This window comes from Suncus etruscus, chromosome 2, assembly GCF_024139225.1.
Source record: "Suncus etruscus isolate mSunEtr1 chromosome 2, mSunEtr1.pri.cur, whole genome shotgun sequence".
NCBI classification, from domain to species: domain Eukaryota; kingdom Metazoa; phylum Chordata; class Mammalia; order Eulipotyphla; family Soricidae; genus Suncus; species Suncus etruscus.
In genome coordinates this window covers 4,620,204-4,636,439 of record NC_064849.1, presented here as the reverse complement: position 1 = coordinate 4,636,439, position 16,236 = coordinate 4,620,204, and the positions used below count along the sequence as shown (strand labels likewise).

At 57.9% G+C, this 16,236-nt stretch overlaps 1 protein-coding gene across 1 annotated transcript in view; it reads right to left on the bottom strand.

The window, feature by feature from the left end:
• Positions 1-226: 226 nt before the first annotated feature.
• Positions 227-16,236, bottom strand: part of ULK1 (unc-51 like autophagy activating kinase 1) — a 32,286-nt gene continuing 16,276 nt past the window's right edge. The window contains exons 8-34 of the mRNA XM_049768257.1: positions 15,959-16,051; positions 15,815-15,856; positions 9,264-9,296; positions 9,099-9,135; positions 8,777-8,950; positions 8,613-8,686; positions 8,260-8,361; positions 6,429-6,487; positions 6,254-6,336; positions 5,992-6,042; positions 5,828-5,916; positions 5,298-5,448; positions 4,995-5,055; positions 4,792-4,881; positions 4,388-4,513; positions 4,159-4,307; positions 3,997-4,080; positions 3,653-3,921; positions 3,271-3,464; positions 3,061-3,176; positions 2,839-2,976; positions 2,451-2,638; positions 2,201-2,370; positions 1,993-2,111; positions 1,762-1,919; positions 1,547-1,682; positions 227-1,351 (exon numbers count right to left, since the gene is read on the bottom strand). Coding sequence (XP_049624214.1) covers positions 1,296-1,351; positions 1,547-1,682; positions 1,762-1,919; positions 1,993-2,111; positions 2,201-2,370; positions 2,451-2,638; positions 2,839-2,976; positions 3,061-3,176; positions 3,271-3,464; positions 3,653-3,921; positions 3,997-4,080; positions 4,159-4,307; positions 4,388-4,513; positions 4,792-4,881; positions 4,995-5,055; positions 5,298-5,448; positions 5,828-5,916; positions 5,992-6,042; positions 6,254-6,336; positions 6,429-6,487; positions 8,260-8,361; positions 8,613-8,686; positions 8,777-8,950; positions 9,099-9,135; positions 9,264-9,296; positions 15,815-15,856; positions 15,959-16,051 — 3,042 coding nt within the window. The 3' untranslated portion in view covers positions 227-1,295. The remainder of the gene's footprint in view (positions 1,352-1,546; positions 1,683-1,761; positions 1,920-1,992; positions 2,112-2,200; positions 2,371-2,450; positions 2,639-2,838; positions 2,977-3,060; positions 3,177-3,270; positions 3,465-3,652; positions 3,922-3,996; positions 4,081-4,158; positions 4,308-4,387; positions 4,514-4,791; positions 4,882-4,994; positions 5,056-5,297; positions 5,449-5,827; positions 5,917-5,991; positions 6,043-6,253; positions 6,337-6,428; positions 6,488-8,259; positions 8,362-8,612; positions 8,687-8,776; positions 8,951-9,098; positions 9,136-9,263; positions 9,297-15,814; positions 15,857-15,958; positions 16,052-16,236) is intronic.

The following is a 16,236-nucleotide window of genomic DNA, read 5'->3' as shown; positions in this document are numbered from 1 at the left end:
CAAAACAAAAAAAAAAAGAACCTCCTCTGGCACACAGGCGCTCACTCCTACCTTGCCCTTAAACAGCTCCCCTGGCATGCGTGTATAAATGTGCACTACACACACACACACACACACACACACACACGCACGCACGCACGCACGCACGCACGCACACACGCACCCTCAGGACATGAACACTCGCACGTCGGCCCTTAGATCACAGACTAACAGCCTGAGCAAGAGCACCGTTGTCAATCCGAGAGATTTATTTCCGTAAATGGATATTACACAATTCAACACAAAAGGGGTAGGAAATCACAAAATTCCTTTCCAGGAAGACCAGGGTCAGGAGGCACAGTGCAGATGCAGGGTCCAGGCCCAGCCCTGGATTCCAACTTCCGTAAAGCAATGAACGTGACCCATCTACGGTCGGTTACAGTCACAGGACCAAAAGGACACATGCCCTATTTCTGTCCAGCACTCCAAGTGTTGAGGTGCTGCACACACGAAGCCCTTGTCTCGTCTGCAGGGTCTGCCTCCACAGTCTTCGGCACTCAGAACTGCTATGCAGGCCCACAAAGCCCCCAACCTGCTTGGCAGTTTCCCTGCTAGCCTTGTCACTGCAGCTGGGGAGGAGGCTAGATATGAGGTCTCTACGCCAATATCCCCTCACTGCCAGGTGCTGCCGCCTGCCCTGGGCAGCCACCCAAGCTTGCTCTGCCCACCATTCCGCTGTCCCAGACAAGGCCTGCCTGGCCGCCCTGCCACCCTCTCCTTCCTACAAGGAGCGCTGCAGAGAGTTAAGACACATCTGAGGAGTCGAGTGTGAGGGAGATGTGGGCGGAGGACTGTCCTGGAGACTTGAGAGCCACTCTGCGATGCACCTGCACTCTGGCACGTGTCCCTAGGATATGGCATGTATACACGGAGGCATCCGCGGCCCAGTGAGAGCCGGTCAGCCTGCCTGGTAAAGTGCTCGGTGATTCACAAAGCTGGGTGGGTGGGTAGTGTGGGGAAGAGGAAGGGCCTTTACCGGGGTGGAGCCCTGGGCAGGCCTGCGGCTTTGGCTTGAGAAGGCAACACTGTCCCAGGGCCCTGATGTCGTGGGAGCAGGGCCTGCAGGGCTGGGGACGCAAACACGTGCCCACCTGCATGGGAGGCGGCCTGGGACGCGGTCCCGTGTAGGGCCCGCCAACACCCTCAAGTCCCACCAGCAAAGCTGGGGTCCTTGCCCTGGGGCCTCTGGACAGTAACCGGCTTTAGGCTTGTCACCTGGAGCCCGCCAGAGTGCTGACCCTACCCTGGAAGCTGGATCAAGCACAGAGGCCAGTCAATAGGGCTGAGAGTCTTCGCTCGATGCACATCTTGCCTGCAGGAGGAAGCCTTGGTCAATGCTGCCCACAAGGGTCAGCTCCCACATGGATCAGCCCTAGCACATCTGCCCTCCCACATGTGCTCACACACGACCATCCCCGCACCCACTCTCCTACCCAGCTGCGTCCCACACCCGACCCCCACACACACTCCCACTTGGCCGCATCCTGGACAGCCCTCTCGCACTCACACTTGGCAATGTTCTCCACATCCGCCTGGTCGCTGAGGATGTGCTGCAGCCCCTCCATGAGCAGCAGGGCCTTGTGATAGCGCTGGACACAGTCTTCCCGGCGATGGAACATCTCATCCAGGGCAGCGGACTGCACCTGCGGAGTTGAGGAAGCAGGCTAGTCCCTACCAGATCCACGACACACTCCTACCCTGCGCCCCCGGCCGCCTCCGCACCGTCTGCACTGCGTGGCTGAAGATGAGCTTCTCGGCACTGACGCTCTGGATGCGGTCCAAGAGCCGCTGCTTGTCCAGGAAGAAACGCTGCAACCGCAGGCTCAGGCCTTGGCAGGACACCACGCTCGCCTTGTACAGCTCGTTCAACTTCCGCACCACTGCAAGGGCATCCTGAAATCAGCCCGGCCAGGCAGGAGTGGCCGCCTCCCAGCTCCCCGGCCCTGTGCTCACCCTGCTTCACAGTGGACGACAGACAGAGCTTGCCTGCGCGGATCTGCTCGATGGCTGTGTGCAGGCCCACAGAAAGTAGCTCGGCCACCTTCAGGTACAGCACCAGCTGCTCAGCGAAGCTGCGGGCAGCAACACATTAGCGAGCTGGGGGTAGCTGGGGGAGCACCGGGGAGCCACGTCCACTCCATCCCTGCTGGCTGATACCCACCCCCACTCGCGGCTCAGCAGGCTGATCTGGTCGGCCACAGCGCTCTCCTGCAGCTGCTCAGGGCCCCCGGCTGCCTCGCCGGCACTGCCCTTTAGCGCTGCGATCTCCAGGACGTGCTGCACGAAGACAAGTGTGAAGCGCAGCCGATGCAGAATCTCTGTGTGCTCTTGCTAAAGGCAAAGGGAGTGTGTGAGGGGGGCAGGGCTGGACACCCCATATTCTAGCCCACCCTGCTTCCACGGAGCCTCACCTCCATGAGAGTCTCCTCAGGGAGGTCAGGGGCCTCGAAGGTCACGACCCCCTCCAGGTTGACGGTGACAGGATCGACAAAGTTGCAGCAGTGGCCAGGACCCTCAGTAGCAGCCTCACTGCAGGCACCAGGAGGCAGGTGGCGGGCAGAGACGGAGCCAGCCGAGCTGAGGGAGCTGGAAGAGCCCACTGCAGGAGGAACCCAAGAGGAGGCCCCCAGACATGCGGGTGAGGTAGTGCTCTGGGCCCTCGTGGGTGCTCCCCACCAGAGCCTGGCCAGAGCCCAGGGAAATCTAGCCCCCATCCCAGGTGGTGCTTCAGGGCCCTGCAGGGGATCACACAGGAGCTAGGGCTCATGGGCAGCCACCATGCCACCACCAAGGCCTTACCTGAGAATATCCTGGTACGGGGGCCAGGGGGTGGGGTGGTCCCGCTGGGCGGGGACCCCACAGTGAAGACTACAGGTGAGGGGCTGGTGCCTGCGCGTGCTCCCGGGTGCAGGCTCCCTCCGAAGCCAGCAGAGGGTGCTGGGGGCAAGAGGTGGGGCTCAGGGCCTGGCCCACCATCCCCCACTCCACCTCAATACCCACCCTGGCCCAGCCTCCCCAGACCTATCTCCATGGGCTTCTCCTGCAGGCTGTCTGTGCTACCAGAGTCGGGGGCCTGCGCCTGCGCCCCAAATGCAGCCTTCAGAAGCAGGTCCGTGAGGCGGCCAGTGCTGAGGGACCTTCGGGCAAGGAAGGCACTGAGTGTCAGGAGCCAGGAGCCAGACAAGGGCAAGGGCTCTGACCGGGGCTTCCCCACACCCTGAACCTATGCACCTGCCAAAGGGGCCCTTGGTGTCCTCAGGGGGCCGTAGGCCTGAGCCCAGCTGTGGGCCCTGCAAGGGTGCAGCATCCGAGAGGTCAGGTAGTGTGCGGTTCCGGGGTGGTGTCACCACCACACCCTGTCGCGCCAGGAGGGCCAGCAGGTTTTGGGAGCTGGGAGTCTTCGGGAAATCAAAGGCAGGCACAGCCTAGGGGGAACAGGTAGCACTGGATTAGTCCACCCCCACGAAGTGCCCAGAGTGGCCAGTCCCTGCCAGGCTGTGGGTGGGCGGGCATGTACAGACAGAAAGGGGTGATGGATCTGACTCCAGCACAAGGTATGAATGGGTCCAAGGGTCCCAACCCTTTCCCAAGCCACATGCAAGGGCTCTGGTACCTTGGTTGGGGAGCCCAGAATGGGGGGCAGGGGATTTCGCTGCAGGAAGTCAGGCAGCTTGGGTGAGCCCCGCAGGGGCCGGCAGGATGGCAGCCCGTGAGCAGGGTGGGGTGGGCTGGCTTGAGGGGGACTGAACGCCACCCCCAGCGGGTCTGTGGGGGGCTTGGGTAGCTTGGGGCGAACGACGTGCAGGTCGGACAGGTTGGGGGCGCTGTGCAGACGGCAGCCCAGCCCAGCGGTTCGCGGTGAGTGCTCCGGTGCAGAGGAGCCTATAAGGATGGGTGGTCACCACCGAACAAAACAGGGCTGTCCAGCCCCACCCGCCCACCGCCACCTAAACCTACCTGCCCTTGGAGACCTGCTGGCCCTGTCAGCTCCATGCGGCGTGGGGGCCTCACTCCAGCCTGGCCGCTCCGGGATGGTCCCCACTGGGGAGGAAGACCAGAGTCAGAGCCCAAGGAGCATCACCTCCCCTCAGGCCATACCCTCCCTTGAGGCCAGCTCACCTTGTGGGGACGGCGTGTAGGGCCGGCCACCACCAAGGGACAGCTTTCGGGTCACAGCAGCGCCATGTTCGAAGTGGGCCGGGGGCGACAGACTGGCCCGAGCAAAGCCCAGGGGGCTGGTGCTGCCTGACCGGCGGATGGTGGAGGACCTGGGCAGAGACCAGCAGAGGTCACGGAACCTGCTGAAGGCCACCTGTCCCCAGCCTTTGTGCCCGTTGGCTGTACTCACCGGGGAGCCTGGTAGTGGGGCGGGGACTGCAGGTTCTGCTCAATGCGCTGATAGTTCTGCACTTGGGTGGGCACCGGGATGGGCACAGAGGCACCACACCGACTGATGCAGAAGGGACCGGCCCGACTGTTGGGGAGGGCAGAAGCTGGGAGATGAGATTGGAGAACCAAGCCACACATCCCCCACAAGAGACCCGTCCCCATGCACCCAGCGGCTACTTCACAGCCACCCTGCTCCCTTCCCCCCACACCTACTCGAAACAAGCCAGGGACACACAGTGAGTGTCAAGGGGAGCTAGACAAGAGCTCATGGCTGCCATGGTGGTGCGAGTCCAGGACCGCAGAGCGTCAGTCCAGACGCTAACCCTAAAGGGAAGCCCACATTCAACAGCCTGTTCTGCTCACCCAGAGGGGCTAGGGGAGCTGCTGCATGGCGGTGAAGGAGACGGAGTCCGGCCGCGACTCTCCAGACCAGCTGAAGCCACTAGTGAGCTCCTAAGGACAAAGCAGACAGGTAGAGCCATGGCCTCTGGCCCCAAAAGGGCTAGTCGTCCCCCCCCCAAACCCCTGTGCAGGGCCACAGCCTCTGGCCCACTCCCCAGCCTTACCCGCTGCACATCAGGCTATCCGGTGGCACCTTAGCCCCAGCCACCTCGGCTACCAAGTCACCTGCAGGGAGAGAACAGGGAGACTGGCCTCAGCTCTCATCTTTGACATGGGGCCATCCCCATCATTGTAGCTAACAGCCCTCATTGATTTCAGGGGGTTCCGGGAATCCTGGTTTCTTTCCTGCCATGTGTGCTGCCTCCCTACCCCATCCCTTCCTGGAAACCCGGAAGTGGCAGAAACCAGGGCCACAGGAACTGGGCACTCCCTCTATGTTCTGGCCTAAAGTAGCCGGGGAAACTGACCTGCAAACTGGGCTGGGACCATAACGAAGTCATCCGTGTCGCAGGAGGAGGCTTTGCTGCTGCCGCCAGAGTCACGGGAGCCATGCAGGAAGCCAGCAGCCTCAGCCGGGGACATAAGAGTCTTCTGCAGCTGCTGCACCTCCCCCAGGGACTGTGGCCAGAAAGGGGCTCTGTTCGGACCACCTCCTGCCCCCCGTCCCCACCGTCTATTCTCAGGGCCCCGGTGCTCCCCACCCTCTGGATAAGGCTGCCTCACTGCCCTCCTGGAAGCTCCCACACTTTAGGGTGCTGCCTGCTGCCCTGTAGGAGTCTGAGTGGCCTTCGTGGGGCCAACCCCCGGGGGGCAGTTACAGACACTGCAACAGGCCACACAGCAGACAATTATGTAGGGCCATGAGGTTGGACAGGGGTCTGCAGGAGCCCCTCACAGACTGACATGTCATGTCTGCACCCCAGAGTCCCATTAGGTCAGGGGTCTTGGTAGGCTCTTCTGAACCTGGGGACCCATGAGGGAAGGGCAGTCAACTCACAGGGGGCGAGGCCAGGTGTGACGTGGAACTGCTGCTGGAGCTGCTGCCAGAGCCCGAACTCGGGTAAGATGGCACAGGCACTGGTGGGGCTGCAGCAGGCAAGGGTGTGAGGCACAGGCATGTGCCGTGCCAGGGGCCCCACCCCCCATGCCCCCAGAGCTTACATTTCTTCACAGCAGCACTGGCATCGAGGAAGGGGTGGTGGAAAAACTCATCTGCCAAGAGTAAGCGGGGGAGGTGTGATGGGCCAGCCCTGAGCTGGAGCCCTACAACCCAGCTTCAGACCACACCGGAGGAACAAAGCTTGATGAACTGAACCCATCCACTGTGCCTCTGCAGGCTGGCACCCACAGGAAGGGTGGGCACCAGCAGATATGCAGCAGGGGGAATGGGTACAGCAAGGGCAAGGTAGGGCCCCACACGCACCGAAATCCATGCGGTCTCGGTGGTTGCGCTGCAGCAGGGCCAGGAGCAGCTGCCTCAGTGGAGCGGACGTCTCCCGAGGAATGCTAGGGGCACAGGGCACAATGACCATGTGATGAGGCTGCCTGGCAAGGGGCAAGGGCTGAGGGATAGGGCAAGGCTGGAAGGGGCCACTCACACGGGGACCAGCGTCTTATTCTTCTCGTAGAAGAGGCGTAGATCCTGCGGGCTGCTGGCCTGGTGGGGACAATGCCGTGAGGACTCTGCTCCCCAACTCCCAATCACCAATGCAGGCCCACACACACCAGCCTCTCCCACCTTGGCCTTCACAGGCCTACAACCTCTGTCTGGCCCAGTCCCTACCCACATCCAGGCAATGGAGCCCAGAGTTGTAGAAGGTGGTCAGGAGGGCCATGCAACCAGAGACCCTGAGGCCTCGCTCCTCCAACTACACAAAGTAGTGCTCCACCTCTGAAAGGAGAGCAAGACAGGCGGTGCTCACGGTAGGAGCACATACTGGAGCCCCGATCTGATCCCTGTCACCACAGGGGCCAGCCCCCTTTCACTCCAAAACTGTGACAACCAAAAACCGGAGAGAAAGTCCCAGGGTGAACACATGCTTGCATGCAAGAAGCTCGGCTTGGGCCTGCTCGTCGAGCCTGTGCTCTCTCTTAAACATCTATCTCATTTCCTTTTTTTTGGGGGGGGGGCCCACACCCAGTGACGCTCAGGGGTTATTCCTGGCTATGCGTTCAGAAATCACTCCTAGCTTAGGGGACTATATGAGACACCGGGGGGATCAAACCAAGGTGCATCCTAGATCGGCCACATGCAAGGCAAATGCCCTACCACTGTGCGATTGCTCCGGCCCCTCCTTCTCTGTTTCTTTGCTTGCTAATTTCCCCTCTGGAGAAGGATGTGTTCAGAAACACGTACTTATCTTTCTCTCCCCACACGTTTAAAAACTTTAAAAACTACCTTGCAGGAGCTGGAGCAGTGGCGCAAGCAGTAAGGTGTGGCCCAAAAAACAACAACAAAAAACTACCTTACAGAACAGAGAGACAGTATAGTGGGTTTGGCATTTGCATTGCATGCAGTTGGACCCAGATTCAATCCTTGAAATCCTCAAGCCTGCCAGGAGTGACTCCCAAACAAACAAAAACAAAAAGGTAAATAAAAAGTCGGCTCGGGCCAGAGCGGTGGCACAGCGGTAAGGTATCTGCCTTGACGGCGATAACCTAGGACAGACGGCAGTTCAATCCCTGGTGTCCCATGTGGTCTCTCAAGCCAGGAGTGATTTCTGAGTGCATAGCCAGGAGTAACCACTGAGCATCACCGGTGTGGGCCAAAAAACAAAACAAAAAAAGTCGGAACCGAGAGATAGCAGAGGTAGGGCATTTGCCTGGCATGCAAAAAGATGGTGGTTCAAATCCCGTCATCCCATATGGTCCCCCGAGCCTGCCAGGAGCGAATTTCTGAGCATAGAGCCAGGAGTAAGCCCTGAGCGCTGCCAGGTGTGACCCAAAAACCAGAAAAAAATAAAGTTGACTCAATTCATGCCCAGCACCACCAAGAACTCCTCAACACAACTGGTTATGACAAATGAGGACACATAGAGACCAGCTCACCAACCCTACCCAAAACAAGCTCAAGCTCATCCTTCTGATGCCCAATATTTTGTGTGTGTGTGTGTGTGTCTGTGTCTGTGTGTGTGTGTGTGTGTGTGCGCGCGCGAGCGCATGCGTGCCCATGCCCAGCGGCTGCTTGACTAGCTGCTCCGGACACCAGGAGTTCTGTGCCCATCCCTAAGATGGACAAAACATAGCAGTCAGGTGGATCGTGGGCACCCCTGCAGGGTAGAAGAACCGGAGTCTAACACTGTGTCCCAAACCTGGGCTGTTCCCCAAGAGCTCAGGGTCTGACAGCTCACCATGGGTCCCACAGCACAGGGTGAGGCTGGAGAAAGTCCAGGTTCACGTAAGTCTAGAGTAAGAAGTTGGCCTGCTCACCTGAAAGGGTGCCTTTCCCGTTAGGCACTGGTACACAATGGTGCCGATGCTCCAAAGGTCTGCCTTCCCATCGTAGTGCTGGGACATGATGACCTCAGGGGCCTGCGGGACATCAGACAGGTCTGAACATGGGCAGGAATGGATGCCAGCTGTGCACCACCAGGGTCTACTTTAACCAGCCCAGCACCTGTCAGCTACCAGGCACAAATTATAGTCTTGTGGGCCCTGGCCAATAAGGGCACAAACCTGTCAGCTACCACCCAATCAGAACACACCACTGCTAGGCACCTGACAACAAGAAAGGTGGCCTGGCCAAGTGAACGCAAGGACATAGCCAGGAGGCTCCCACCTACCATGTACATGGGGGAGCCGCACAGCGTGGCCGCCATCATGTTGCTCTGCAGGTAGCGAGCAAAGCCGAAGTCAGCTGTGAGACAGAAGAAGTTAAGGGGCAACTCCTCCTACGCCCTCACCTGCCCTGCCCTGCCCAAGCCTGAGCCCTCCATCTAGGCCCCACCGATCTTGACACGGATGTTGTTGGGATTGGCTCGGCGCCCCCCAGGATTGGACAACAGTATGTTCTGGGGCTTCAGGTCACGGTGGATGATGCCTTTGCTGTGCAGCAACCGCATGGCGCCTGCAATCTGCTGCAGGAAGAGCCGGATAGTGTCCTCACTCAGGGTGCGCATGGCTGCAGAGACAGGCTCTGGGTCACCTCCAATTCAACACTGCCCCCTTCTCAGTCACCCCAAACAACCCCACACCCACCAAGCACTCCCTCCCTGCATCATTCAAGCAGGGACACAGGACAACCCACTGACACCATCGTAGCCACTCACTGTGCAGGTAGTCGGCCAGGTCCCCACCGTTACAGTACTGTAGAGAACCAACGCAGAGGGATCAGCGAGGGGAGAATCCCTACCACTACCCAGCACTCCATGATCCCTAGCTGGGTAGGCCCCTCTGACCCACTTGGCAAGGGAATCAGGGTTGGTGGAACTCACCTCCATAACCAGGTAGACAGAATTGGCCATTTCCTGTAGAACACAGAAGCAGCAGTGAGGGTGGAGGACCACCTGCCCCCAACTCCTGAGCCAGCGTTTTCTCTCTCTTTTTTTTTTTTTTTTGGGGGGGGGGTCACACCCAGCAGCGCTCAGAGGTTACTCCTGGCTCTATGCTCAGAAATCGTTCCTGGCAAGCTCGGAAGCTCAGGGGACCACATGGGATGCCCGGGATTTGCATCCTTCTGCATGCAAGGCAAACACCCTACCTTCATGCTATCTCTCCAGCCCCTGCGTTGTCTGTTCTTAATTCACACCCAGCAATGCTCAGGGGACCCTGGGGATCCACCCTGGTCCCCCACATACAAAGTCTGTGCTCCAGACGTAGGAGCCATCTCCCCAGTCCAGAGCACCCAAGACAGGACCCCTGCTCCAGAGTCTGAAGGTGGTATCTCACGAGGTTTCCACGTGATTCACAGGCAAGTGAGAGTTCTGGGGGCCCCAGACTCCAGCACAGCTACTTTTTTTTTTTTTGGTTTTTGGGTCTCACCCGGCAGTGCTCAGGGGTGACTCCTGGCTCCATGCTCAGAAGTCGCTCCTGGCAAGCACTGGGGAGATTCGAACCGATGGCTTTCTGCATGAAAGGCAAACGCCTTACCTCCATGCTATCTCTCCGGCCCCCAGCACAGCTACTTCTTATGCTGCTCTGCAGGACACTACCCAGTGTAGACAAAAGTAGGTCCTGGGGCCGGAGAGATAGCATGGAGGTAAGGTGTTTGTCTTTCATGCAGGTCATCAGTTCGAATCCCTGCATCCCATATGGTCCCCCACCCCCAGCCCCGTGCCTGCCAGGAGCAATTTCTGAGCATGGAGCCAGGAGTAACCCCTGAGCACTGCCGGGTGTGACCAAACAAACCACCAAAAAAGAAAAAGTAGGTCCTGGGAGCCAACATCATCACAGCCAGGTGGACTGAGAAGCAGGTCCTGACCTCCACTCCCCTCCATGGCCCCAGACTCTCCTGACTTGCAAGGAGATCTCTGGCTAACAGGAGCAGGTACTCAGAATGCTCTAGGGTACAGAGGCCGTAAACATGAAACAACTGTGTCACCCCAACTTGTATTTCATGGAGCCCCCATTTCCTCAATAGCACAATCTCAGAAACAGGCCCCACACCACCTGTCCCCAGTCCCAGCAGAGTGTAGAACAGCCTCGCCCTGTCTGCACCCAGCTGCATAGAACAGATAGCATCCTGCAGACCCACAGGGGCGGGTCCAGTCATGAAGCAAGGGGAATGAGATCTTGAGGACAAAGGGAATGGAGCTGAGATCTCAAGAGAAGAACCAGAGATAACACAGAAATAACTCAGGGAGGTCTGAGATATGGCACAGGAATTAAGGTATTTGCACACCAGGTTCAAATATCAGCACAACCGCACAGCAAGCAGCTAATCCAGGACCAAAGGTGGTTGGTTCGAATCCCGGTGTCCCATATGGTCCCCTGTGCCTGCCAGGAGCTATTTCTGAGCAGACAGCCAGGAGTAACCCCTGAGCATCGCCAGGTGTGGCCAAAAACCAAAACCAAAAAAAAAAAAAAAAAAACATCAGCTGTAGTGTACCTATCTGAGACCCTGGATCTAGGTGTAGCTACCTGAGACCCACCCATTTCTGGGAAGGGTCTTGGGAACTGAATATTAGGTGTTACCTTACCTGCAAGACCCCGCCCATTCCTGGGAGGGGTCTTGGAAAAGTTAGATAAGCCTTGGACCGAGGGGATTCCAGGCCTTTTCTGCACTGCTGGGCGCTCTGGCTTTTGGGTCTCTGCCTCTTTTGGTCTTTGACCAGGATGGAGGCCAAAGGAAGATGGCTGAATTATAAGATGCAGGGCTAAGAATGGCCGAATGCTTGAAAGGTTATGAGATAGGCCACACACCTGTGGTGGTCAGGGCATGAATAAAGATGATGCTTCCTAATGCCTGCCTGTGAGTGAGTTCTATACCCGCCGTTCACCTAACCTGGGACCCGCCGGCTGAATGGGGGTTGCTGAGCCACATGGCCTGGGATGGCAGAGAGAAATTCATCGCCATCCAGCCCCATCATTAATTTTTTTTTTTTTTTTTTTTTTTGGTTTTTGGCTTTTTGGGTCACACCCGGCGGTGCTCAGGGGTTACTCCTGGCTGTCTGCTCAGAAATAGCTCCTGGTAGGCACGGGGGACCATATGGGACACCGGGATTTGAACCAACCACCTTTGGTCCTGGTTTGGCTGCTTGCAAGGCAAACGCCGCTGTGCTATCTCTCCGGGCCCTCCATCATTAATTATTTAATGCTACAATCGGCACCATACATGGTCTCCCAGGGTCCTCTAGGAATGATCCATGAGTGCAGAGCCATGAATGAGGCCCCCAAACCAACAAAGGAGATGAGAGATGAGTGTGTGGGTATCCATGCAGCCAGGCACCTGGTCCCTCCACAGCCCTGCCATCCCTAGGGGCTCTTCAATCACATCCACTGTAGCGCTGGCCGGGCATGCATCTCAGAAAGCCCCGAGTGTGCCCAGCTGGAGAGTCAGGGACAGTAATAAACAATGACAAGACATCACATCCATCCTCACTGTCTCTCCCCAAGACCCACTGCCAGTCCAGAGAGTAGTCATGACCTTCCCCTCCAAATCTGGGGCAGCCTCAAACCCCTGAAGATGCCTGTGGATGAGTGACAACAGCAGAGTAGTGATGCCACCACCAACAATCCAGGCGGCACCAGCTACATGCCCCTGCCCCAGGGAAGGCCTGAGCCCACCAAGGAATCAGACTGTCCTCAAAGTCTTCTGTCACTAATAGGTGGTGTCACCGGGAGGTACCCAACCCACTGGGCTATCGGGCCAATCTCAGTCCAGACCTGCGTAGGCCTCGACAAGACTGTTTCTGGCCCTCTGCACCCCTAGTGGCATTAATTCTGAAATAAATGCAGGGGCATAGCTAGCACCCCAAGTCATGCAGGTCTAATCAGTGAGCCTGTATAGGGGATGCTGGCCAGACTGACCAATCTCCAATTAGGGGAGCTCCACCCCTACCCCAGGTGCACCAGTGACAAGGGACAAAAGCCAGGAACATGAGGATCTTGGTTGTACCCCCAGTGAGTCCTTCAAAGCAGGGGGGAGACTGCCCAAAACACCACGGTAGGGCCGGGCGGTGGCGCTGGAGGTAAGGTGCCTGCCTTGCCTGCGCTAGCCTAGGACGGACCGCGGTTCGATCCCCCGGTGTCCCATATGGTCCCCCAAGAAGCCAGGAGCAACTTCTGAGCGCATAGCCAGGAGTAACCCCTGAGCGTCACAGGGTGTGGCCCAAAAACCAAAAAACAAAAACAAAAAAAAAAAAAAACACCACGGTAAACGCCTATCTGCTAAATACAGAGCAAGCATTCCTGTCCTAGAAATATAGGGGACACTCAGGGAGTACACTGTGGGAGCTGATGTTAGTCCTAGAGAATCGCAGAACCACCTGTGGCAAAGTACAGGGGACCTCAGAAGCAGAGACAGGCCCACTGCAGACCAGCTGCTCAGGATCAGCCGTCAGGGAGGTGCTGCTTTATGACTGACAACCACCTGCGTTTTGTACTTGCTCTAAGTTCCAAAGAACAGACCACAAACCTATCCCATCTTGGCAGGCACTTCCCACAACTGCCAAGACGCTAGAACGAGATACAAGGGCATCAAAGTGCAGGCCCTGAACTGGGGAAAGCTTCCCAGGGTTCATCCCCAACTGTCGGGAGGGTTGGGGGAGACCTAACCAAAGTAAGACAGAGTGAGTGGGTTCAGTTCCCACAGGGTCAGAAGCAGCCCAGCTGGGCTTACCATCAGTTCTCCTGGCAGGAACACGGGATAGACCCCATCCAGCTCAGTCACACACCCCAAACTTGCAAGCTGGCCTTAGCCCCACTCCTGAGTCTAACCCAGGGCCCAGCAAAAGTGGCCAGAGGTCTGCAGTAACTTCTTTTGGGGGGGAGGGGAGAGTCACACCTGACGGCACTCAGAAATCGGCCTTGGCAGGGTCAGGGGACCATCTGGATTGTTGGGAATCGAACCGAGGTCCATTAGGGTTGGCAGCGTGCAAGGCTGTGCTATCACTCAAGCCCATGCAGTAACTTCTATAGCTCATACTGGGATGGGGGCTGCCACTAGTCACAGGGCCATTACTGTGGGGTAGCCACCATGCAGTGCAGGCCAACACATCGTCACCAGCTGTTCCCTACCCTTCCAAACAAGGCAGTAGAAGCTTCTCCTGCACACAGGCTCCACAAGAGCCCTGGAGAGGAGGGTGCAGGCCCACCCCACGTAGTGGCCAGAGTGCACAACTAAGACCACCAAATCCAGGATGTGGACACAGAGAACTGAGCTGCTAGAGAACCACCCATCAAGGTAGCCACAACCACATACCACCACATACACCTCAGCCCTGCTCCAGTTCAAAAACCGATTGGTGAGGTGCCATTTCTGCTGACAAGGCCACAGGAGTAGAAATTGCTGGGATAGGAGAGGGAACCGTCAGCTGGCCTTAGTCAGGTGGCCATGCACAGCCTCACAACCTCAGACCCAAACCTAGCTGCGCCCCTTACTAGGGAAGGGAGCAGACACATGGCCACACTGGGGGGGAGGGGCGGGTGTCATAGACCCAGCAAAAGTATCAGGGGAGTAGGCATAGGGTCCCACATCCTCCTCATGGCTCCCTGAACACTGACGGAAGACACTTAGGAGGCAGAGAGGATAGGACACACAGCAGTTGGAGTGGTTGGGCACCGGGCTTAAAAGACCAGAGCAATAAATAGCAGTAGGGCATTTGCCTTGCATGTGGCTGACCCAGGACAGACCTGGGTTAGATTCCTGGCATCCCACATGGTCCCCCAGCCTGCCAAAATGATTTCTGAGCACTGAGTTAGGAGCAACTAACCCTGAGCGCTGGTGCTCAGGTTAAAAAAAAAAAAAAAGAGAGAGAGAGAGAAAAATCACCACTGCCCTCTAGCCACTATTACAGTGGCTCTGAGATAGACTCAGAGAGGGCCCGGAGAGATAGCACAGTGGTGTTTGCCTTGCAAGCAGCCGATCCAGGACCAAAGGTGGTTGGTTTGAATCCCAGTGTCCCATATGGTCCCCCATGCCTGCCAGGAGCTATTTCTGAGCAGACAGCCAGGAGTAACCCCTGAGCACTGCCGGGTGTGGCCCAAAAACCAAAAAAAAAAAAAAAAAAAAGAGATAGACTCAGAGAACATAAGTCTGGTCTGAGGTGCTGGGCTTCAGGGCAAGATGTCAGAAAGATCTGTTTTAATTCTGGAGGGGCACATCCCTTGCAAACACAAACCAGGTCAGTGAAAGCACAGCAACATGGAACTTCATCTAAGACATGAACTTGAGGTTTTTGCAAGATTATGAACAGTGTGGGGCCAGAGCAACAGCATAGTGGTGGGGCTTTTGCCTTGCACTTGGGCTGACCTGGGACAGACCTAGATTCAATTCCCAGCATCCCATATGGTCCCCCAAGATTTCCAGAAACGATTTTTGAGCGCAGAGCTAGGAGAAACCCCTGAGAACCCCCAGTTGTTGCCCAACCTCCCCTCCCAAAAAAGATTATGAACGGGCAAGGGTGTGCCTGGTGGGTTCAGTTTGGCCCCAGGCCGCGGTCAGAAGGGTGGCCTTGCCCCTTTGTCTGTGGGCAACACACCCCACTTCCAAGTTGGGCACCGGCCTGGGGAGCACTTCCTCTATGGAAGTAAGCAGGGCAGAGTGGCCCTGCCACATCAGGTGCAGGGCCAGCAGAGGGGGAGGGAGAGGAGGCACAGCAGCCTCTCAGGGACACTGCGTCTCCACATGTGATTCCAGGTGCGCCTGCCGCCTGCCACCCTGGATCCGAGCCTGCCGCATGTCACCTCCCATCACTGCAGGAGGCAGGGCCCAGAACTTCCCTTCCACCAAGGTAAACAGCTTTCAAAACCATTAGTCAGCACTTGAAGACCTGCTGCCACCCCGGTCCCCACATACGTATAGTCCTGACCCCCACACAAAGGTGCTACCACGAGAGACCTGTGAGGGTCAATGGTAGGAGCAGGAATGGCAAGGAAGGTAAGGAAGCGGCTCCTGCCTTTGCCGTAGGGGCGGCAGGGGGGAGAGGACGGTGGCAGGGACAGAGGAGGAGGTGGCTGGGATGGGCCCCAGCAAGCAGGCGACTCGCTCCTCCCTCCCATGACGCATGAGCCCGTGGCCAATGCCAAGGCCCGAGCAGTGTCAACAAACAAGAGCAGCCCAGACAGGTGGGCCGGCTGGGATCAGACTTGAGGTCAGGGCCACTGGGTCAGACCCCCCCAAGCCCGCCCCGAGTGCCAGGCTGGAGCTAGGCCTCGCTTGGCCAGTGAGACTGCTCTGGTCCCTAGAGCCATCCCTGCCCTATGGCCCCGCACCCTTCTGCAGTCAGGAGGAGCAAGACAGATGGGTTCTCTGCGGGTGGACACCCTCCTCCCCAGACTGGCCAGCAGTATCCCTCCCTCCCACGCCAGCCCCAATCTCATGTACCTGGAAGTCGTAGAGAGCCACGATGTTTTCATGTTTCAGTTCCTAGGACAGAAACGTACAGTGTGGGTCCGTGAGCACCAGAGGGAGCGGAGTAGAGCAGAGCAGAGCCAGGCCAGGGCCGAGGCTCCCTCCACCAGTGCTCACCTTGAGGATCTTGATTTCCTTCCCCAGCAGCGTCTGGGACTTGGCGAGGTTCTTCTTGTTAATGCACTTGACGGCGACCTCCAGGTCGTGCTTCTAGAAAGCAAGTGTGGCCAAGCTCAACGACTGAGAGGGAACCGAGAGGCACCTGGGGGTGGGGGCACCCCCAGCCCAGAGGAGGGAAGGGGGGGGGGGGAAGGTGAGGGCGGAAATTAGAGGTTCCGGATCAGACTCCGAAAGCCCGGGTGAGGTGAGAGCAGGGGTCCTTCCAGGGAAGAGAG